The sequence below is a fragment of the Trematomus bernacchii genome, unplaced genomic scaffold (assembly GCF_902827165.1).
Source record: "Trematomus bernacchii unplaced genomic scaffold, fTreBer1.1, whole genome shotgun sequence".
Lineage (NCBI taxonomy): Eukaryota > Metazoa > Chordata > Actinopteri > Perciformes > Nototheniidae > Trematomus > Trematomus bernacchii.
Genome location: NW_022987616.1, coordinates 5487144 through 5508870, shown reverse-complemented (window position 1 = coordinate 5508870; position 21727 = coordinate 5487144). Strand labels below are relative to the sequence as shown.

Genomic DNA, 21727 nt, shown 5'->3' with positions numbered 1-21727 from the left:
TATCTAAATGCCCTGTCCTTAATCCAGACATGCACTCCCTTTTTTTCACTCGCATAAACTTTTTTCAAACTTTCTCATCTATTTTTCTGTTCTTTTACACCAAAACAACGTAAACATCTTAGTATTTTAACAACCAAATGCTATATTTTCTGTTCAAATGCCCTAAGCTGTTCCTGCCACCATTTTTAGGATAATATAGTAAATTCATAGGAAGGAATGAGACAATTAAGCTGTCGTCACTCACTTAACATAATCACCCTTTTAAACCTATGCCGTCCCTGACGGGCTCTCCGTAAAAAGTCTTCACTTACTATAAATATTTTACTTTAAATCCAATCACTTGCCCTATTCTTCGTTTTCGGTGGAGCCTCACGGCAGAGGATTTAATCTCTTATGTGTAACATAGGTCCCAAACTCTTATGTTTATGTTTAATTCTTAACATAGGTACCAAACTCTTATGTTTATGTCCAATTCTTAACATAGGTACCAAACTCTTATGTTGATCACTTTAACACTTAACATAGGTACCAAACTCTTATGTTTATGTTTAATTCTTCTTAGGGTCCCGGACACCTAAACCATGTGCACACTTATCAGAAATATATCCCTTGCTCCCCCCACACTTCAGTTGTCTCATATATTTTACATTACCTCCTCTGTTCATCCACCAACACTCACAGTTCTAACAGTCCTATTCTACCTATGCAGAATTTTGGCAGTAAACAACAGGCTTCTGCTTACCTTTGATTTTGGCCCTGTGAGTATTGATAGGAATCCGGAGGAGGTCTCCGCCGTCCTTCAGTCCCTCGAACTCGAAGACGGGAGTTCCCAATCGTCTTTCTGGAATCACGTCAGGGTCACCATTTTGTTGGGTTCAGAATTCCAGAAAAGACAGACAACTTCTAAGTTTAACTATTTATTGTAAAGAGAGCAAAATATATATATTACTTGGCCAAGGACTCATCACGTCTTTGGAAATCACAGGCAGCAAAGCTGTAATCTGTAACCACCCAATCCGTCAAGAGCCTCGAACCTCGTGCGAGAATACATTTTATTACACAGGGCGTTGCCCGTACATTTATGATTGGTCAAGACTAGCTGAAGAGATACCGTGGTTTAGACTTGGTTCTCTTTAGTTGGTGCACAGACTCAGATATAGTCTCTTGGCAACACGATCCTCCAATCAGCATTCGGCCGGCCTGTGGAAGTCCCTCCCTACTCTGGCACCATCATACGTAATTTGTTTTGATGAAGCTTCTACAGAAAAGTGGAATCTTGGTTATACTGATTCCCAGCTATGCGTGGGCGCGGAGCTAACCCAGGCGGCCAAGGCCATAGCCTCAATAACTCATTGTTTCTACAGTGCCTGCATCTGGCTTCTGCTACTTTCTATTGCAAGCTGAAAACTTTCTTCTGACTATTCCCTTCGTTGGTATATAACCCATCAGAACCTGGGATTAGTGATTGTGTCTATTTATTTTATAGTCATAGCAATCTCATGAGCACAATAAGCATCAGTCTTGTAATGTTATATAAAAATAGACTCCACAGTCACCAGGTGTAGGACTCAAAGGACTCGGGTTAATCGAGAGGGGAGACTCGTCACGACCAGCTCATTACTAGGATCCGGGTTAATGATCCGGATGAATCAGGACTCACCCATCTCTAGTCCTGATGCATGGCAGCGAAGGCATCTCTCCTGCTCACTGGTACATGCGCATTCGCGCAGAGCTGCATATCCTCCTGAATGCTAAAAAAACACAGGTGCAGAATTATCAATGGTTCGTACGGGTGCTGGAAATCCTTGAAAATGCTTGAAATTGTACGAGGTGTTTTCAAGGTTTGAAGTCTCTCGACCTCTTTCTGTCTGAACAGGAATGATATAACTGCTGCTGCTGGCAACATCACACACACACTCAGAAGTCCTGTCCGCACAGAAACAGCTGTTGCCTCTACACAGCCAAACAGGAAGGGCAACTGCAAACAACGGATCAGCGTTAAAATGTTTTGGACACTCTTGGGGCTCTAAATATTAACTTTATAGGTTTTATTAACAAACCTGGTCATCCATTTGTGATATGATCAGGGTGCTGACACATGCATATCCCAGCAGAAGCAGCAGGCTCACACACAGTCTCTGAGTGTGTGTGAACGCGTTGGGGCAGGGGCAGCTGTACAAAGATATCCAGATGTGGTAATCGGCCAAATAGTCTGATAGCTTGAGACTCAGCATCTGCAAGGGGGGTAGATATTAATATTAGTTTTTTGTATCTGAGTGTATGTGTATGAGGACTCTGTACCTTAAAAAAGCCTATTCCACGAGTGCATTTTCCCAGAATCCTCTCCACCCGCCCGTCACTTTGGTTCACAGCCAACCAGCACTGAGCCACAAAGAGCCACGCACGTCCCTTCAGCTGCCCTCTGCTCACCTGGGTTATTAAGAAACAGAAGGAAAACAAACCATATTCAAAAGGAAAGTCCACGCAAATCCCCAGCACTTTACCCAGAGAACGACATTTGCATATCAATGACTGATCCTGTGTTACAGTTTTATCCCAAAGGCCATAAGACTGATGAACTCCTGAGCTCTGTGCCTTCACAACTTCATACCATCTGTTCATCTCACATGTTTATCTATTATTACAATAAGAAATATTTAAATTCACTGTACACCATTTCATTTTACATTCTAGTGAACCCTGAAATGTTGAGTACCCCAAAGTGTTATGATAGTAATGTATAGTAGGGTCCCCAGTACATAGAAACTGCCGGATGCTAACTTGCATATGTTGGGCAATTTGAACAATTAGCATAAGTTGAGTTAATTAAGATGAATGGCATTATAGCATATGTAAACAAAAGTAAAACAATTATGTGGCCGATTTGGAGTGGTTTTGGGGGGATTTTCAGGATCAATGATGGCAGTTTTAACCAGAAAGTGGCCATATGTGTACTCTCTGTGAGCTGATTTTGACTACCATGAGTATTGTTGCAACCATTGGATGTAGAGAGCACAAGATGGAAATGATTACCTCTACTGTGGGCAATTCATTTTCAAAAAAATAGGCAATCTGTCCAATACAAATACATTTCTAACATAAAACTTTAGGGTACATTTCCGGTTTAACAACAGCTGACAACTAGACTATTTAGCTCATCTTATTATATTTTACTTGTATTTAGTGAACTACTCCTGCATTATTTGCACATTAGTCTATTTTATTTGTATTGTGTTATGTCTTATATCTATTTATGTTGCATTGTTGGTGGAGCCTGGGAATGCCTCCATGAAAAATGAAGAATTCAACAAAAAGTGAAAATTCTTGAACGATTTAAAAAAAACTCTCACAAAACTTGCAGTACAATCCAACTCTCATTTATCCAGTCGTATGCTCGTATATATTTCACAAACACGCCTGCAAAAATGTCAGAAATGTTCATGCAGAACGGTCTAAAATAGTGAGGAGAAATTGCACGTGTTTGTGAAGTAGTTATTCTGTATGTGGCCCTCGGTGAAAAAGCTTTGGACACCCCTGTGGTAAAGGATGTGTGTGGTAATGTCATTCTTTACCTCGGACACGTCCAGGTGTTTGATGTTCCAGCTCGGGGAGGGTCCAGAGTTGTCGTGCCAGATGTGCACCCCCCACACAGGGCCCAGGCTGTCGGCTGCACTGTGGGGTCAGAGACAGACCGCCTTTATAAATGAGCAAAAACAATTCAAAGCAGCTCAATAATGATGTGAGATTGATGTAAAACGCATCTGTGTATTGACTTTATGTGGAGTTTTGGATTTCACCTGATGATAAAGGTGTCTTGAGAGTTCCTCCTGAACAGAGTGCATCCTGGGACATGTAGTTCTCTTGTCTGTGAGAAACAGTGGCGAGCCGTCAGGGCCGTCAGGGCCCTCTGCGAGGGCCTAAGATATTCCAAAAAATAATATTTAAAAACATTAAAAAAAAAAATATTTTTTTTAAATATATATTTTTTTAATATTATTTTTGTTATATTTTTCATTAGTTTTACCGAAAAAAAACTTGATTTAATAAAATAACATTTCCAAAGAAATAAATCCTTCGAATCTGCCTGTTCAGTCTCTGTTTGAATGTCAGTTACTATAGCGGGCCTCTCTGCGATTCACAGAGGGCCCGCTATAGTAACTGAACGAGATGACAGTACAATTGACCAATCATATCTTCCCTCTAAATGGGTGGGTTTTATTATCGCGGACTTTATGACGAGTTCCGCCCGCTGTGAAACTGTTCTTGTTTCCATAGCAACAACAACTTCCTGTCAACAGCGTGAACTCGCCTTCAAAATAAAAGCATGCCAAATTACACTTAAGACATACAACTGCAATGAAAGTAACAAACACAATGCAATATCATTTTCAATGTCAAAGAACACAAATTGGGTTCACAGGTGTTGTTTTGTGTGGTAGAGGGTCGCTGTCATTGATGCGTTTTGCACCCTGGGCCGTTGTTTTGATATTCCGCTGAAGTATACGCTGTGACGTAATAACGTCTTTTTTTCGAGGGAAGGGGTGGGGGTCAGAGGGCCTAGGTATAAAGCTCACGGCTCGCCACTGGTGAGAAACCATCTTCCCCTTTGAGCACCATGTACACCTGTTAAACACAAATAGAGGTTTCCTTTGAATATCGGATCATTTTGGGTAGCTTAGTTTAATACAAGTCAAGGAAAACAAGGTCTAATCACAAATAAAAGAGAGATATAGAAAAATCAGGAATAATGCACTTTCTTTTAAAGAACAGAATTCAAGTTGTTGTTTCCCCTTTACTATCAGTAAGATGTCCAAGGACGTTTAGATGTATTTCACGTTTGTTATCAAAGACATCTGCTGGATTCTCATGGCCTTGCCAGTGACCTGTTTAACGTAGATATAAAGGCGGGAACAGAGCGAGACGTGTCACACTTCTCTGTCTGAACAGCGATATTTCAGAATGAGGAGAGCTGCAGTTTTTCTGGCGTTGCTGCTCTGTCTGCTCTGGACGGGGGCTCAGGGTGAGGATGGAGGGGGGACAGGGAAGAAAGAGGGGGACTTTGATATCCAAGGAGTGAAAGCAGCCCACGATCAGAGCAGCAGTCAGACCCAGATGAGCACTGACGTCTGGGCTGAACTCCAGAGAGCGAATGCAGGTAAGATACAGAAACATCATAAAGAGGGAAATGTTGCGAATATTAAGATACAAAGACATGTTTTTCTATAAAATACAAAAGTGATAAAGAGAGGTGAAAAGAGAAATCTGATTAACATACTGATAAGATATCACGTGTGGTTGTTTGTCAGATAATGAGCTGCTTTTTGTATTGCAGATCTCCTGGCTCGAGTCACAGCAAGTGAGAATAAGAGCACAGGTAGGATTACAAAGTAAACAAAGAAAACATTGAGAAGATTTGTTGTCTTTTTATAAAAACTGTACATTTGTTCCCATTTTTAAAAGGCAAAAAAGCGGTTTAGCGAAAATTTTAAAGTGAACATTTGAGTCTGGTAGAAACATTCTTGAATGCGCGGTTTGTAAAAATGACAAAAACTGAAGACAAATGTTGACCATCATTTATTTTTTACATTTTTTAAACTTGTTCAGCTCTAGAGAACAGGATGAGCTCCAGTGAGAAGCAGGTGGAGGAGCTCCAGAGAGAGAACGCAGGTAAGAAACAGAAACTATTATTAAAAAATAAACATTGCATGTTTTTGTGTATAACCAAAAAGAGAGAAAAGAGAAGTGAAAGATATATGTCAGAGAAACAAATTCAACATATTGATGAGATATTTTGTGATTGTTTATCAGCTGTTAACCTGCTCTTTCTCTGTATTGCAGATCTTCTGGCTCGAGTCACAGCAAGGGAGAATAAGAGCACAGGTAGGATTACAAAGTAACCAAAACAACACAAAAGTGAGAAAAGAGAAAATCCGATGAACATACTGATAAGATATAACGTGCGGTTGATCTGATCAGATAATGAGCTGCTTTGTGTATTGCAGATCTCCTGGATAGAGCAACAGCAAATGAGAAGAGGAGCACAGGTAGGATCCCCTCCCCTGCCTCATTAGCAAGGCCCGGGACCCCCACTGACCCTCAGCATCGACTCTATGCATTACATTACTCCACACAATGCAAACAATATGTTGTTCCTTTCAATACTGTTAGTCCTGCACAGCCCTCCAAATGTTGCACATTGCACACAAAGATACCTCTTATCTGCACGGGTTTCCACTTGTCATACCAATACTGCACATATTTTATTTTATTCTATTTGATTTATACGGGTATATGTACATTTCATGTAAATATTGCTATATTTTAATGTTATAATATAATATATTACAAGAAAGATGGGAGAAATGACAAACAAGGTTGTTGTTGTTTTCATAAAAATGTGTGATGTGTAAAAGTGACAAAAACTGAAAATAAATGTTGACCATATTTTTAAAACTTTTTCATTTGTTCAGCTCTAGAGGGCAGAATGAACTCCAGTGAAAAGGAGGTGGAGGAGCTCCAGAGGGAGAACGCAGGTAAGAAACAGATTGTGAAGAGTCAAAATGTTGTTTAATGAAAGGAACTGGTATACTGAGGAGAATATTACATATCAATCTCTGCTGGCTATCAGAATCCAAACCACTGACTTTTTTAGTTTAATAGACAGTTTGTTAATGAGTTCTCATCTCTCTGTGTGCATCCTCCTCTTTCTCACAGACCGTCCTCAGGTGGCGTTCTCAGCCGGTCTAACTGATTCAGGATCAGTCGGACCCTTCAGCACTGCAATGACACTGAAGTTCAGTAAAGTCTTCACCAATATCGGCCAGGCCTACAGCCCAACTACAGGTACTGAACACACACGTTCTTAATTAAACCATTAAAACATATCTTAGTTTTCCTACAGTTGATCATGGTAGAAAGTAGAACCAAGTCAAGAGCTCCTACATGCTCCTTATGTAAAAAACCCATCCTTATGTCCTGCTGAAGCACCAGAAACAATCTCCCCTCACTGATCTTCTCCTCTGATGCAGGTATCTTCACAGCCCCCGTCAAAGGAGCCTACTACTTCAGATTCAACATGTGGGAGAGCCGCAAATTAACTTATTCCTCTGTTGTATTATATCACAACAACCAGCGAAAGATGAGGCTTTTAGATTACATTGATAGATCTGGCTTTGTCTCTGAGTCTAACTCAATGGTTCTTCAGCTGGAGAAGGGAGATGTTGTCTACATCGTTCTGCCCTCCAGCTACGGCGTTCGGGATGATTCGCATAATCGCATCATTTTCAGTGGATTTCTACTCTTTCCTCTGTGAAGCCCACTGTAAAATAACAACTGCATTAAGTTTCAACATTACATATTAATAAATAAGTGTGTTGACTCTATTAATATAATGTTTGTGTTAGCTTGGTTACATGAACAAGACACATATGTGCCACAATTATTGGCACCCCTAGAACTGAAGTATATTTCCAGTCCAGTATGTTACATTTTTAGGTTCACCTGTTTGATTACACAGCACATTTGAAATCTAAAATTCAACACCCATGTAGTTAATTTTAACACTATGAAAGAGTTTATATGGAAACCACGAGCAAAGTATTAAATTAACACTTTCCAAAGTGTTGACAATATAACACTATCACAGTGTTACTATACCAACACTATGAGTGTAAGATGTGAACACCAACACCGATAAGAACAACACCATTGGCTGCAGCTTCAATTTTACACTGTCCTGGTGTAGAGTAAAACTACAGTAGTGATACATCTTCTCCCATCTAACACCTTTAAGAGTTAGAAATGTACACTGAGCTAGTGTTGAATGCACATTATACTGGTGTTGCATCCTCAACCCTCTGGAAGTTCAAAATGAACACTCATCCAGTGTCAAATGTAGTGTATTGGTATTATGATGTACAACAAACTGGTGTTAAAAGTTACAATGACCAATAAATCATTCCAGATATCAGGATATATGACAAGTGCTTTATTTGAATGGTGGCATGTCTCTTAAGACTGACAAATTCTCCCAATATTCAATTTAAACAACATTCAATATTGTTCAACAGCAAAAATGTATATGTACAAAAATAAAAAATAACCCTCTATGGCATTTGAGGTCCAAAAAGTTTACAGCACATAGCTGTCTAAGACAACATAACAAATGGTGTCATTGGCACTTGCAGACATTTGCAGATCAAAAGGCTTATGAAATTGCAGTGCATCAGGTTTGATGACTGAAAGACTATCCTGCTTAACAACATTAAAGGCATGAAGATACTCAACAAATAAACTTTCCATGTCTCTTAAGACTCACAAATATTCAATTCAACCAACATTCAATATTGTTCAACAGCAAAAATGTATATGTACAAAAATAAAAAATAACCCTCTATGGCAGTTGAGGTCCAAAAAGGTTGTTTGTTGCCGTGCCAGGCAACAAACAACCTTTTTGGACCTCAACTGCTTCCTGAGGTTCCACACAGAATCGTAAATCAAAGTGTGCTTTTTCAAAAAGAGAAACACTGATTCAAACAATAATCCACACAAACACACATTCAGACACACTGAAACGCACTCACAGATATGAGCTCTTGAAATCTCTGCTCATCTGGATGATCATCACAGTGGCCTATCTCTCTCCTTAGCATGGGGCCTCCATTCTCTTCTATTCTTGAATCCTTGGACCTCACAGGAAGTCGCGTCGCTCTCTGAACGGACTTCAGTCGCCACGCTAGAAACCCACCGCCTTTCTGACCATCATGAAAATGCTCCTGACCGAAAAGGACATAAGAGGAATGGTAAATGGACTGCACTTACTGTATATAGCGCTTTGGATAAAATTGACAATTCACCCATTGACATTAGTAATGGCGGCAGCTGCCATGCAAGGTGGAGGCCTGCTCATTGGGAGCAATTCGGGGTTCAGTGTCTTGCCTAAGGAAATGTTGACATGTGGACAGGAGGAACCGGGATTCGAACCACCAACCCTGCAGTCATTGGACAATCTGCTCTACCTCCTTAGCCATAGCCGCCCGAATGAATTGAACTACCCTATGCATACAACTACAGGAATTCTTAAATGCAGTGGCATGTTATAGAAATCCCACAGCATTCAAAGAACCATGTAAGCCATCTAAAACAGTATACTTTGATCATAATCAAGAATAACTCACATATCCTGTCTTCCCATGTGGATCTTGGAGCGAGGGAAACAGGGTAACAATCCCCAGTGCATACTTCTCTTTGGTCAGTCGCTGAGGGATTCTCCTGTAGAGCAAAAACAGTCAGTGGTTACATTTCATTCATTTAAGTCTAAGATAGACTTAGTTTTAAAACATAATTTATAAACTTAATGAACTCAATTTGTGTAGAAATACAATTGCACCAACTTCATCCACACTTAACCTATACATACATGACACTTTCATGCAAAGCTATAACACATTTGAATCTTACCCCTCACTCTCCATCATGTCTTGTCTGCAACTAGAATGTTCACCATCACTTTTCTTGTGGCAGGACTAATTGTTCCTTTTTCATCATACTCCTTCAGCACATCACTTCCACCTGGTTTGGTCAGCAGAACCTGTTTGATCAGCTTAAAACAAAACACAACAAAAATCACAGCCGTTAAGTAAGCAGTATAGGTTTATGAGCAATCTACTGGTACAGACACACGGATGGACAGATGGACACACGTCACTAAAATGTAAAACAATAATCTACATGACATATTGAACATGCAAAGCCTCCTCCTCTTTTCTGATGCATTTCAGAGTGCCACTGTAAAAATCCTTTTCACTGCTGCTTTTTCGAAGTGACTGAAAGAGTATCTGTGCCTGAAGCTGAGGATGAGGATGGCTCTGGAAAATAATGTCATCACACAAGAGATATTCAATATGAATATTAAAATTATATGATCTTCCTTTGTCATGTCTTTATGCAATCTGTTGGGGAAATATTTTCAGAGGCCCATAACTTTGACCCAGTTTATCAGTTCATACTGTCCTGACTGAGCACACGCACCTGTAACCTTGGCTGCTGTGCTCTCAGTGTTTCGTCTCCCTGTTCCTGCCTGTTGGCGTCAGCTGATAGAGGTGTTATGATTGTATCTTGTTATGCACAATGTTGATTATTCTCTCTGAACTAGCTAAATACACGGGTCTGGGGTAGAGTTCTTCAGAATTGACGTGGCAACCGTGAAGTCAGAACCTCTGACTCTTTGACTTGTTTTGTGAATTCTCTGGCCGAAGCTCCAAATAAACCATCAGTGTTTGCCATCAAAGCTCCAGCTCTCCCCGTGTCTCCTTTGAGTCGGTGACTCCTCCTGCATTGCTACACAGAAGTTTCCCCCACACAATCTACTGGTGAAGTGTTCTCAAAAATACAACAAACCCACTGAAAACCTCCATTGCAAGTATGAGTCCCAAAGTCGTTGTCCACAAGAGCGCACTCTACTTGGGACCAATACTTACACAGCAATGGTGGTTTTTAATCTAGCAAAAGCTTAAGAACACTATGCAAAAAAAATTGAAACTGAGCATTTTGATTCCCTTGCATCATTTTAAAGCGCGGCTGGATGAAATGTTATTAGATACCTGTCATTGTGAATAGGTTGCTAATTTATACCCCTGTAATTATGTTGTGATGTCCTTTTTGTTTTCTGATGTTTTTATGTGTAACCAATGTACTGCAGGTCTCCCTTGAAAAAGAGATCGTTGATCTCAATGGGATTTTTAACCTGGTTAAATAAAGACTACAAACAAACAAGAACAAGGCTTTCAACAAGACCCCCAAGTAAGTACAAAATTATGTATTTTCACCAAATCCGTGGAGTATGCCTTTACCCATGCACGTGTCAATCACACCACACATTTGATTCCTATAAACAATACTTTACCTTTTAAGATAGTATTGTTTATAGGAATCAAATGTGTGGTGTGCTTGACACATGCATGGGGATAATCAGCATACAATACAATTGAGAAATGTAAAATAGACCCTTTTCTCAGCAGCCATGTTGACATGCTGGGTAAACAGAGATGTAATTTAGGATGTAGGCAGGCCAGGGCCCTGATAATATGCTGTCTCACTGGAATGGCTGTGACACACTAAATAGAACGTGGCCATAATTAATTTGATCAATTACACCAATTCTTTTTCAAATAAATAGGCAATCTGTCCAATACAAATACATTTCTAACATAAAACTTTAGGGTACATTTCCGGGTTAACAACAGCTGACAACTAGACTATTTAGCTCATCTTATTATATTTACTTGTAGTTAGTGAACTACTCCTGCATTATTTGCACATTAGTCTATTTTATTGTTATTGTTTTATGCCTTATATCTATTTATGTTGCATTGTTGGTGGAGCCTGGGAATGCCTCCATGAAAAATGAAGAATCCAACAAAAAGTGAAAATTCTTGAACGATTTAAAAAAAACTCTCACAAAACTTGCAGTACAATCCAACTCTCATTCATCCAGTCGTATGCTCGTATATATTGCACAAACACGCCTGCAAAAATGTCAGAAATGTTCATGCAGAACGGTCTAAAATAGTGAGGAGAAATTGCACATGTTTGTGAAGTAGTTATTCTGTATGTGGCCCTCGGTGAAAAAGCCTTGGACACCCCTGGGGTAAAGGATGTGTGTGGTAATGTCATTCTTTACCTCGGACACGTCCAGGTGTTTGATGTTCCAGCTCGGGGAGGGTCCAGAGTTGTCGTGCCAGATGTGCACCCCCCACACAGGGCCCAGGCTGTCGGCTGCACTGTGGGGTCAGAGACAGACCGCCTTTATAAATGAGCAAAAACAATTCAAAGCACCTCAATAATGATGTGAGATTGATGTAAAACGCATCTGTGTATTGACTTTATGTGGAGTTTTGGATTTCACCTGATGATAAAGGTGTCTTGAGAGTTCCTCCTGAACAGAGTGCATCCTGGGACATGTAGTTCTCTTGTTTGTGAGAAACCATCTTCCCCTTTGAGCACCATGTACACCTGTTAAACACATAGAGGTTTCCTTCAAATGTCAGATCATTTTGGGTAGCTTAGTTTAATACAAGTCAAGGAAAACAAGGTCTAATCACAAATAAAAGAGAGATATAGAAAAATCAGGAATAATGCACTTTCTTTTAAAGAACAGAATTCAAGTTGTTGTTTCCCCTTTACTATCAGTAGGATGTCCAAGGACGTTTAGATGTATTTCACGTTTGTTATCAAAGACATCTGCTGGATTCTCATGGCCTTGCCAGTGACCTGTTTAACGTGGATATAAAGGCGGGAACAGAGCGAGACGTGTCACACTTCTCTGTCTGAACAGATATATTCATATTTCAGAATGAGGAGAGCTGCAGTTTGTCTGGCGTTGCTGCTCTGTCTGCTCTGGACGGGGGCTCAGGGTGAGGATGGAGGGGGGACAGGGAAGAAAGAGGGGGAGTTTGATATCCAAGGAGTGAAAGCAGCCCACGATCAGAGCAGCAGTCAGACCCAGATGAGCACTGACGTCTGGGCTGAACTCCAGAGAGCGAATGCAGGTAAGATACAGAAACATCATAAAGAGGGAAATGTTGCGAATATTAAGATACAAAGACATGTTTTTCTATAAAATACAAAAGTGATAAAGAGAGGTGAAAAGAGAAATCTGATTAACATACTGATAAGATATCACGTGTGGTTGTTTGTCAGATAATGAGCTGCTTTTTGTATTGCAGATCTTCTGGCTCGAGTCACAGCAAGTGAGAATAAGAGCACAGGTAGGATTACAAAGAAAACATTGAGAAGATTTGTTGTCTTTTTATAAAAACTGTACATTTGTTCCCATTTTTAAAAGGCAAAAAAGCGGTCATTTTAGTCTGGTAGAAACATTCTTGAATGCGCGGTTTGTAAAAATGACAAAAACTGAAGACAAATGTTGACTATCATTTATTTCTTACATTTTTTAAACTTGTTCAGCTCTAGAGAACAGGATGAGCTCCAGTGAGAAGCAGGTGGAGGAGCTCCAGAGAGAGAACGCAGGTAAGAAACAGAAACTATTATTAAAAAAATAAACATTGCATGTTTTTGTGTATAACCAAAAAGAGAGAAAAGAGAAGTGAAAGATATATGTCAGAGAAACAAATTCAACATATTGATGAGATATTTTGTGATTGTTTATCAGCTGTTAACCTGCTCTTTCTCTGTGTTGCAGATCTTCTGGCTCGAGTCACAGCAAGGGAGAATAAGAGCACAGGTAGGATTACAAAGTAACCAAAACAACACAAAAGTGAGAAAAGAGAAAATCCGATGAACATACTGATAAGATATAACGTGCGGTTGATCTGATCAGATAATGAGCTGCTTTGTGTATTGCAGATCTCCTGGATAGAGCAACAGCAAATGAGAAGAGGAGCACAGGTAGGATCCCCTCCCCTGCCTCATTAGCAAGGCCCGGGACCCCCACTGACCCTCAGCATCGACTCTATGCATTACATTACTCCACACAATGCAAACAATATGTTGTTCCTTTCAATACTGTTAGTCCTGCACAGCCCTCCAAATGTTGCACATTGCACACAAAGATGCCTCTTATATCTGCACTGGTTTCCACTTGTCATACCAATACTGCACATATTTTATTTTATTCTATTTGATTTATACGGGTATATGTACATTTCATGTAAATATTGCTATATTTTAATGTTATAATAAAATATGTTACAAGAAAGATGGGAGAAATGACAAACAAGGTTGTTGTTGTTTTCATAAAAATGTGTGATGTGTAAAAGTGACAAAAACTGAAAATAAATGTTGACCATATGTTAAAACTTTTTCATTTGTTCAGCTCTAGAGGGCAGAATGAACTCTAGTGAAAAGGAGGTGGAGGAGCTCCAGAGGGAGAACGCAGGTAAGAAACAGATTGTGAAGAGTCAAAATGTTGTTTAAAGAAAGGAACTGGTATACTGAGGAGAATATTACATATCAATCTCTGCTGGCTATCAGAATCCAAACCACTGACTTTTTTAGTTTAAAGGGGACCTATCATGCAAAATGCACTTTTGCACGTCTTTTATACATGAATATGTGTCCCCGGTGTTCCAGGGAACTCACCAAGTGTCAGAAAACACAACCCTCTCTATTTTCCTCCATACCCAAATCTCTAAAAAAGGGGCTGCAACGGATCAGACCCGTAGACAGCAAACAGCACATAGAGCGAAATGAGGCATGGCTAAAATGCATGATCTGTTTGGTATTTTGAAAACAGAAACGTATAAATATACCTTATATAGGTATGGCCCTACAATATATCATTTAAATATAGCATGATAGGTCCACTTTAATAGACAGTTTGTTAATGAGTTCTCATCTCTCTGTGTGCATCCTCCTCTTTCTCACAGACCGTCCTCAGGTGGCGTTCTCAGCCGGTCTCACTGATGCAGGAGGAGTCGGACCCTTCACCACTGCAATGACACTGAAGTTCAGTAAAGTCTTCACCAATATCGGCCAGGCCTACAACCCAACTACAGGTACTGAACACACACGTTCTTAATGAAACCATTAAAACATATCTTAGTTTTCCTACAGTTGATCATGGTAGAAAGTAGAACCAAGTCAAGAGCTCCTACATGCTCCTTATTTAAAAAACCCACCCTTAAGTCCTGCTGAAGCACCAGAAACAATCTCCCCTCACTGATCTTCTCCTCTGATGCAGGTATCTTCACAGCCCCCGTCAGTGGAGCCTACTACTTCAGATTCAACATGTGGGAGAGCCGCAAATCAACGTATTCCTCTGTTGTATTATATCACAACAACCAGCGAAAGATGAGGCTTTCAGATTTCATTGATAGATCTGGCTATGTCTCTGAGTCTAACTCAATGGTTCTTCAGCTGGAGAAGGGAGATGTTGTCTACATCGTTCTGCCCACCAACCATGGCGTTCGGGATGATTCGCATAATCGCATCATTTTCAGTGGATTTCTACTCTTTCCTCTGTGAAGCCCACTGTAAAACAACAACTGCATTAAGTTTCAACATTACATATTAATAAATAAGTGTGTTGACTCTATTAATATAATGTTTGTGTTTGCTTGGTTACATGAACAAGACACATATGTGCCACAATTATTGGCACCCCTAGAACTGAAGTATATTTCCAGTCATATGTTACATTTTTAGGTTCACCTGTTTGATTACACAGCACATTTGAAATCTAAAATTCAACACCCATGTAGTTAATTTTAACACTATGAAAGAGTTTATATGGAAACCACGAGCAAAGTATTAAATTAACACTTTCCAAAGTGTTGACAATATAACACTATCACAGTGTTACTCTACCAACACTAAGAGTGTAAGATGTGAACACCAACACCGATAAGAACAACACCATTGGCTGCAACTTCAATTTACACTGTCCTGGTGTAGAGTAACACTACAGTAGTGATACATCTTCTCCCATCTAACACCTTTAAGAGTTAGAAATGTACACTGAGCTAGTGTTGAATGCACATTATACTGGTGTTGCATCCTCAACCCTCTGGGAGTTCAAAATGAACACTAATCTAGTGTCAAATGTAGTGTATTGGTATTATGATGTACAACAAACTGGTGTTAAAAGTTACAATGACCAATAAATCATTCCAGATATCAGGATATATGACAAGTGCTTTATTTGAATGGTGGCATGTCTCTTAAGACCGACAAATTCTCCCAATATTCAATTTAAACAGCACTTACACATCACTGTACCCTGTATACCAAGGCAGGTTTGCCATCTCTTACTGTACGGAGGCTCAGTCATTGGTACACGTTTATTTATAAAGCTTTGTTGGGTAAACTCCCGTATTATATCTGCTCTCTGATAACACAGAGAGTTGCAAGCAGCTATTGTCTGAGATCGCATGATGTAGTATTGTTACATGTGCCAAGAGCAAGGACTGTCTTAGGTAAGACAGCTTTTATGTGCGCAGCTCCACTTGCTTGGAACAATCTTCAGCTAGAATTGAAACTGAGCAATCTCATTCCTCTGCATGTTTTTAAAGCTAGGCTAAATTAAATGCTCTTTGATGGGCACTTGTAAATGTCGATAACTATGTAAATGTAACCTGTAAATATAATGTATGATGTCCTTTATTGTTTTATGTTTCATGTGGAACCTATTTGCTGCAGGTCTCCCTTGAAAAAGAGATCTATGATCTCAATGGGACCAATCTGGTTAAATAAAGGTTTGAAATTAAATGAAATGAAAATCAATCTGGTGCATTTTGAGCACAAGATGAAGAGATTTATGGGTACAACACTCATGAAACAGAACTGTATATATTTCAATAATCCAAACATCTTTAGAATATGATCACAACCAATAACAAATAATTTAAACTTGTTTATTTTATAAACTCCTCTCTCTTACCAAGTTAGCATTCTTTCTTTTTATTTGTGCGTATTTTACAAATCACTCCCCTTTTAAACTGTATATATATTTTGTACTGCCCTATAGTACACATTAGAATGCTTTATTACTTTATTTTGTACAACTATATTAAATAGATAAAGGTGTGCATTGGAAATATTTGTTTACATAGATGACCAAACAATTTGAGACTCACTGAGATAACTTAGACTAAAGTCCTTTACCTCACCTGAGCTGTAGTTATCAGCCTCTCAGTCTGACAGGAGAGGATTCTCCCTCCAGCTTGTTGTAGAAACAGCTTCTAATATCCGTTAGCTCAGAGCTAGCACCAGATGCTAATAATAACAATCGCTTGTTCACACAACAGCCGTTGTGTCCTTGGGCAAGACACTTCACCTGAACTTGCTCCTGTGGGTATTGTCCACAGTAGACCATTACATGTATGTATGATCTGTATGTGTAATGTGTATCTGTATAGCGCTTTGAGTCATTGATAAAGCGCTATAATAAATATAAGGATTATTATTATTATTATTATTATGTGCTTGTGCCACACACACACAGAGGCTGTGTGATCCTCCGTGACGATGATGGCTTGACGTTAAAAAATAATAATAATTTAATTTGAAAGTGGGGGGGACGCAAACGGGATTTTGAACAGTGGGGGGGACATGTGGAAATTAAGAATTTTGATGTACTTTTTTTGGTTTCGGTATTGCACTTTGACTATCATCTTCAGCTGAAGAGAAGAGCAAGAGCCCTATATGGGTAAAATGGAGATACACAACAACATTTTGTATTCAACAAGTTATTAGATTTTTCACATGATGCATCACAACTTCCCCTTCTTAAGCAAGCAAATACTCAAATTGTGTAACGGTACGTCCACACTGCAGCGTGCGTTGAAGCTTGCCGGCGGGCTTGTCTGAAGCTCGACCAACAACCAATCACATGAATCTCCCGCCCCGGACACACAAGCAGCGGTTTGATTGGCTAGAGCTTGTACTGGCATATGATTTGATTGGCTGACGCTTCCGTCGAAGCTTCAAAAGTTGAACTTTGCTCAACTTTTGAAGCGAGCAAAGCGAAGCGACGGAACCACAATGCAGTTCGGCAAAGCGTGACGTCACCCCATTCAAAGTGAATGGGCAGAAGCGTTGAAGCTTCAACGCACGCTCTGATCCCCCATTTATTTTCCTCGCGGAGAGCAAAAAAAATCCCACATTATAGAATTTAAAATAAAAACAATAATCGTGGCATTATATTGAGTAAGAAAATGTTTTTATGAACCACACAGCTTCCGGTCTTCCAAGACCAGACCGGACAAAAAGACGTGGTGCAGGCACGAAACATACTACCAATAGAAATACATTCCTTTTAAAATCGTTCTGTGTGACACGAAAAAAATGGGAAAATCGTGTTGGTGAACACGAATCAATAGATTACATTTATGTATGAGGGGCCGTACAGGCCGTAATTCATACTGGTCCTCTCACACACATACATTCTCCTTTTACATTCATACATTTTCACTCTCATATACATATATATTTACACTCACACATTCCCCCCTGCTCTGTCCCCTGCTACAGCCTCCAACCCACAGACCCTGCCTGATTTGAGATAAACCTTTTTGTTCAACATAACTTCTGTGTCCGTTCCCAGTGTTCAGCATTGCGGGTTCACTCCAATGGCTTTTTGAGAGCGTAACAACAATCTGGTAAATGTTCCAAGGACGTTTGGATGTATTTCACGTTTGTTATCAAAGACATCTGCTGGATTCTCACGACCTCGTGACCTGTTTAACGTGGATATAAAGACGGGAACAGAGCGAGACATGTCTCACTTCTCTGTCTGAACAGCGATATTTCAGAATGAGGAGAGCTGCAGTTTTTCTGGCGTTGCTGCTCTGTCTGCTCTGGACGGGGGCTCAGGGTGAGGATGGAGGGGGGACAGGGAAGAAAGAGGGGGAGTTTGATATCCAAGGAGTGAAAGCAGCCCACGATCAGAGCAGCAGTGAGACCCAGATGAGCACTGACGTCTGGGCTGAGCTGAAGGAGATCAGAGACATGGCCATCGAACACAGGATCAAGATCCAGAGGCTGGAGCAAGACAACACAGGTGACACACCTGACGTAAAACACACTGAGAGCCACATCACGCTGCACTGACATGCAATCATCATCACTGACACTAATGATATATTAGATTTAGATACACAATTATTGTTTGTGAAAGTGTTCCTACTTGGTCAAGCTCCAGGGTAACATTTAGTATGATCCTAATAGAAAAACTCAATATTTGTTCAGCTTTAGAGGCCAAGATGAGCTCCAGTGAAAAGGAGGTGGAGGAGCTCCAGAGAGAGAACACAGGTAAGACACAGAAACTCATAACAAATATATAGATTGGCTGTTTAATGTAAAAAAACAGATGGTGAAATTAAAAGTGAGAAAAGAGAAGTCAATTATATGTTTAACAGAAATAGTACTAACAAATTGACGAGATATTTTGAGGTTGTTTATCAGCTGTTAACCTGCTTTTTCTCTTTATTGCAGATCTTCTGGCTCGAGTCACAGCAAGTGAGAATAAGAGCACAGGTAGGAGTACAAAGTAATCAAAGAAGAATAGGAGAAATGACAAATATAATTGTATTTTTCTTTAAAAATGTTGGATTTGTTTGCAGTTTAAAAGGCAACAAAATATTCCTGTGAATTTGAAAAGTGAATATTATAGTATGGTAGAACAATCTTTAAAAAATAAGATCTGCAACAGTTAAATTGAAAATAAGAGACTATAACTTTATTTGACTAAAACAATGTTGAACTTGTTCAGCTTTAGAGTCCAGGATGAGCTCCAGTGAAAAGGAGGTGGAGGAGCTCCAGAGAGAGAACGCAGGTGAGAAACAGAAACTATTATGAAGAGTCAAAATGTTGTTTAAAGAAAGGAACTGGTATACTGAGGAGAATATTACATATCAATCTCTGCTGGCTATCAGAATCCAAACCACTGACGTTCTTGTTTTAATAGACAGTTTGTTAATGAGTTCTCATCTCTCTGTGTGCATCCTCCTCTTCCTCACAGACCGTCCTCAGGTGGCGTTCTCAGCCGGTCTAACTGATTCAGGATCAGTCGGACCCTTCACCACTGATACCACACTGAAGTACAGTAAAGTCTTCACCAATATCGGCCAGGCCTACAGCCCAACTACAGGTACTGAACACACACACACACACACACACACACACACACACACACACACACACACACACACACACACACACACTAGGAGCCTCTAGGAACAGTGGGCAGTTATTGTACAGCGCCCGGGGAGAAATGGGGAGTGCCTTGCTCAAGGGCACCACTGGGAACTGGGACTTCTCCAAGTACCAGTCCACACTTCATATTTAGGTCTGTGCGGGGACTTGAACCAGCGACCTATGGCTCACAATCCAAGCCCCTACCGACTGAGCCCCTGCCGGACAAGTGTGACTGCAAGCTTTCTAGATCTAAATTACTTTTTTTAAATCATTCAAACCTTTTTAGTTTTCCTACATTTGATCTCGGAGGGCAAAAAGATCGAACCCAAAGGCTCAAAAAGATGTTATTTGAACCCGCTCTTGATCTCCCCTCACTGATCTTCTCCTCTGATGCAGGTATCTTCACAGCCCCCGTCAGAGGAGCCTACTACTTCAGAATCAACGCGTGGGAAGACAGCGGTCAAACTTGGACAGGTGTTGAACTCTTTCACAACGACCAGAGAAAGATGAGGTTTAATGATTACAATGATGGCGGTGGCTATGTCTCTGCGTCTAACGGAATACTTCTTCAGCTGGAGAAGGGAGATGTTGTCTACATCGTTCTCATCGGAAACTACAGCATTTATGATGATTCGAATAATCGTACTATTTTCAGTGGATTTCTACTCTTTCCTGTGTGAAGCCCACTGTAAAACACCCACTGCATTAAGTTTCAACATTACATATTAATAAATAAGTGTGTTGACTCAATTTATATAATTGTTTGTGTTTATTTTTGCTTGGTTACATGAACAAGAGGCATTCATTACCATAACAACGTTTTCTACGGACAATATAAGACAAACACTTTAGCAGTACTGTTGTTGTCCAAACCCCCTAAACCGAGACCAAGTCAAGACCAAAGAGCCCTCTACAGTCTGTGCCCTGACTACAGAAGTGAGAGACCCACACTGCATGACACAGATATGAAAAATATATAACATTAAAAACAGAGACACTCCTCAAAATTATCTGTCATATCCACAATCCCAGAAAAATGTCTTCATTCACCTGGTTGCTTGACTTATATACTTACAGCATATGTTTGTGTATGAATGTTATATGAGAAATGTAAAGCAGAGTTGACTTTTATCAATCAAAATTTGATCGTCACCAAAATAAATAAATAAGTGGTCCGAAAAAGGATAATGACAAAAAAAATACACATAACCTTCCTCAGGCAGTGTGTTTGTCCCGGGGACAGGAGACACCCCCTTGATGAAAAACTGTAAGAAATGATCGGGGAATCCCTCCGGAGTGTAGTCATGACGACTGGATCTGAATTCTTTTTTTGTATTTGGTGGTTTGTGTTCCAGCTGTCGATCAGCAACTATATATCCATAATCCACCAGTTAAAGGAAATACAACTAATGTGTTGTGTTATATTGGCTGTACAATTTACCACATATGGTGTTCTTAGTTTCCATACCTCCTGTGTTTTACGAGCGACTTATCAAGTCTTGGCAAACGGCATAAAACACGATTAAACGTGATAGTATATAAAACCATGCTCGTATCTACAACCTATAGAAATGCAAAACGGCGTCAGTTTAGACGTAATTCTGTCCTCCTGCTTACCGCATCATTTATGAGAAAACATTTCATAACATGAACACAACATATTCGAGGTGGTTTTAAATAACATGTCCGTATTTATTTATTTCTCCAAGTTATGTTTTTGTGTGCACTGAGGAGTCTCAAACAGGCGTTTGTTTAATCATTTTAAGATTGGCTTTAATCAATGTTTGAAAATGAATTCTTCATATATGATAAATGAGAGGTAACATTTTATTTATGGTATTATTTCCACATATTTCTCTCCATTCTTCCTTCTGCCAACGGTGTTGCAGTTTCTCGTCTCTCCCGTTTTTGTGCTTAGTGTGTACGCATGGGTCAGAGTTTGCGTGTGTTTTACACACACACACACACACACACACACACACACACACACACACACACACACACACACACACACACACACACACACACACACACACACACACACACACACAAACACACACACACACACACA

At 39.9% G+C, this 21727-nt stretch overlaps 3 protein-coding genes across 5 annotated transcripts; all 3 read left to right on the top strand.

The window, feature by feature from the left end:
• The first annotated feature begins 4921 nt into the window (after positions 1–4921).
• Positions 4922–8015, top strand: LOC117484092 (complement C1q-like protein 2). 3 transcript variants are annotated; one of them, XM_034132536.1, is made up of 8 exons: positions 4922–5155; positions 5333–5374; positions 5605–5667; positions 5839–5880; positions 6003–6044; positions 6471–6533; positions 6715–6843; positions 7029–8013. In XM_034132536.1, the coding sequence occupies exons 1-8, from the start codon at positions 4960–4962 to the stop codon at positions 7310–7312; spliced, it is 861 nt and encodes a 286-aa protein (XP_033988427.1). In that variant the 5' UTR covers positions 4922–4959; the 3' UTR covers positions 7313–8013. The 3 variants fall into 3 exon arrangements, with proteins under 3 accessions (XP_033988427.1, XP_033988428.1, XP_033988429.1); XM_034132537.1 differs by lacking the exons at positions 5333–5374; positions 5605–5667 and having other exon boundaries at positions 7029–8015; XM_034132538.1 differs by lacking the exons at positions 5605–5667; positions 5839–5880 and having other exon boundaries at positions 7029–8015.
• Positions 8016–12345: 4330 nt separating this feature from the next.
• On the top strand, positions 12346–15624 carry LOC117484091 (complement C1q-like protein 2). Its single transcript, XM_034132534.1, has 8 exons — positions 12346–12548; positions 12726–12767; positions 12967–13029; positions 13202–13243; positions 13366–13407; positions 13835–13897; positions 14388–14516; positions 14702–15624. The coding sequence occupies exons 1-8, from the start codon at positions 12353–12355 to the stop codon at positions 14983–14985; spliced, it is 861 nt and encodes a 286-aa protein (XP_033988425.1). The 5' UTR covers positions 12346–12352; the 3' UTR covers positions 14986–15624.
• A 2633-nt stretch (positions 15625–18257) lies between these two features.
• Positions 18258–20345, top strand: LOC117484089 (complement C1q-like protein 2). Its single transcript, XM_034132533.1, has 6 exons — positions 18258–18520; positions 18709–18771; positions 18955–18996; positions 19232–19294; positions 19481–19609; positions 20053–20345. The coding sequence occupies exons 1-6, from the start codon at positions 18274–18276 to the stop codon at positions 20334–20336; spliced, it is 828 nt and encodes a 275-aa protein (XP_033988424.1). The 5' UTR covers positions 18258–18273; the 3' UTR covers positions 20337–20345.
• The last annotated feature ends 1382 nt before the right edge of the window (positions 20346–21727 follow it).

What these genes read in the sequence shown, in the direction of transcription:
- LOC117484092 (XM_034132536.1), top strand. Translation starts at nt 4,960, where the DNA reads ATGAGGAGAGCTGCAGTTTTTCTGGCGTTGCTGCTCTGTCTGCTCTGG. An exon ending in AAGGGAGAATAAGAGCACAG is followed by an intron (nt 5,881 to 6,002) that starts GTAGGATTACAA and finishes TGTGTATTGCAG; the next exon opens with ATCTCCTGGATAGAGCAACA. An exon ending in GGCCTACAGCCCAACTACAG is followed by an intron (nt 6,844 to 7,028) that starts GTACTGAACACA and finishes CCTCTGATGCAG; the next exon opens with GTATCTTCACAGCCCCCGTC.
- LOC117484091 (XM_034132534.1), top strand. Translation starts at nt 12,353, where the DNA reads ATGAGGAGAGCTGCAGTTTGTCTGGCGTTGCTGCTCTGTCTGCTCTGG. An exon ending in ACTCCAGAGAGCGAATGCAG is followed by an intron (nt 12,549 to 12,725) that starts GTAAGATACAGA and finishes TTTGTATTGCAG; the next exon opens with ATCTTCTGGCTCGAGTCACA. An exon ending in GGCCTACAACCCAACTACAG is followed by an intron (nt 14,517 to 14,701) that starts GTACTGAACACA and finishes CCTCTGATGCAG; the next exon opens with GTATCTTCACAGCCCCCGTC.
- LOC117484089 (XM_034132533.1), top strand. Translation starts at nt 18,274, where the DNA reads ATGAGGAGAGCTGCAGTTTTTCTGGCGTTGCTGCTCTGTCTGCTCTGG. An exon ending in GCTCCAGAGAGAGAACACAG is followed by an intron (nt 18,772 to 18,954) that starts GTAAGACACAGA and finishes TCTTTATTGCAG; the next exon opens with ATCTTCTGGCTCGAGTCACA. An exon ending in GCTCCAGAGAGAGAACGCAG is followed by an intron (nt 19,295 to 19,480) that starts GTGAGAAACAGA and finishes TCTTCCTCACAG; the next exon opens with ACCGTCCTCAGGTGGCGTTC.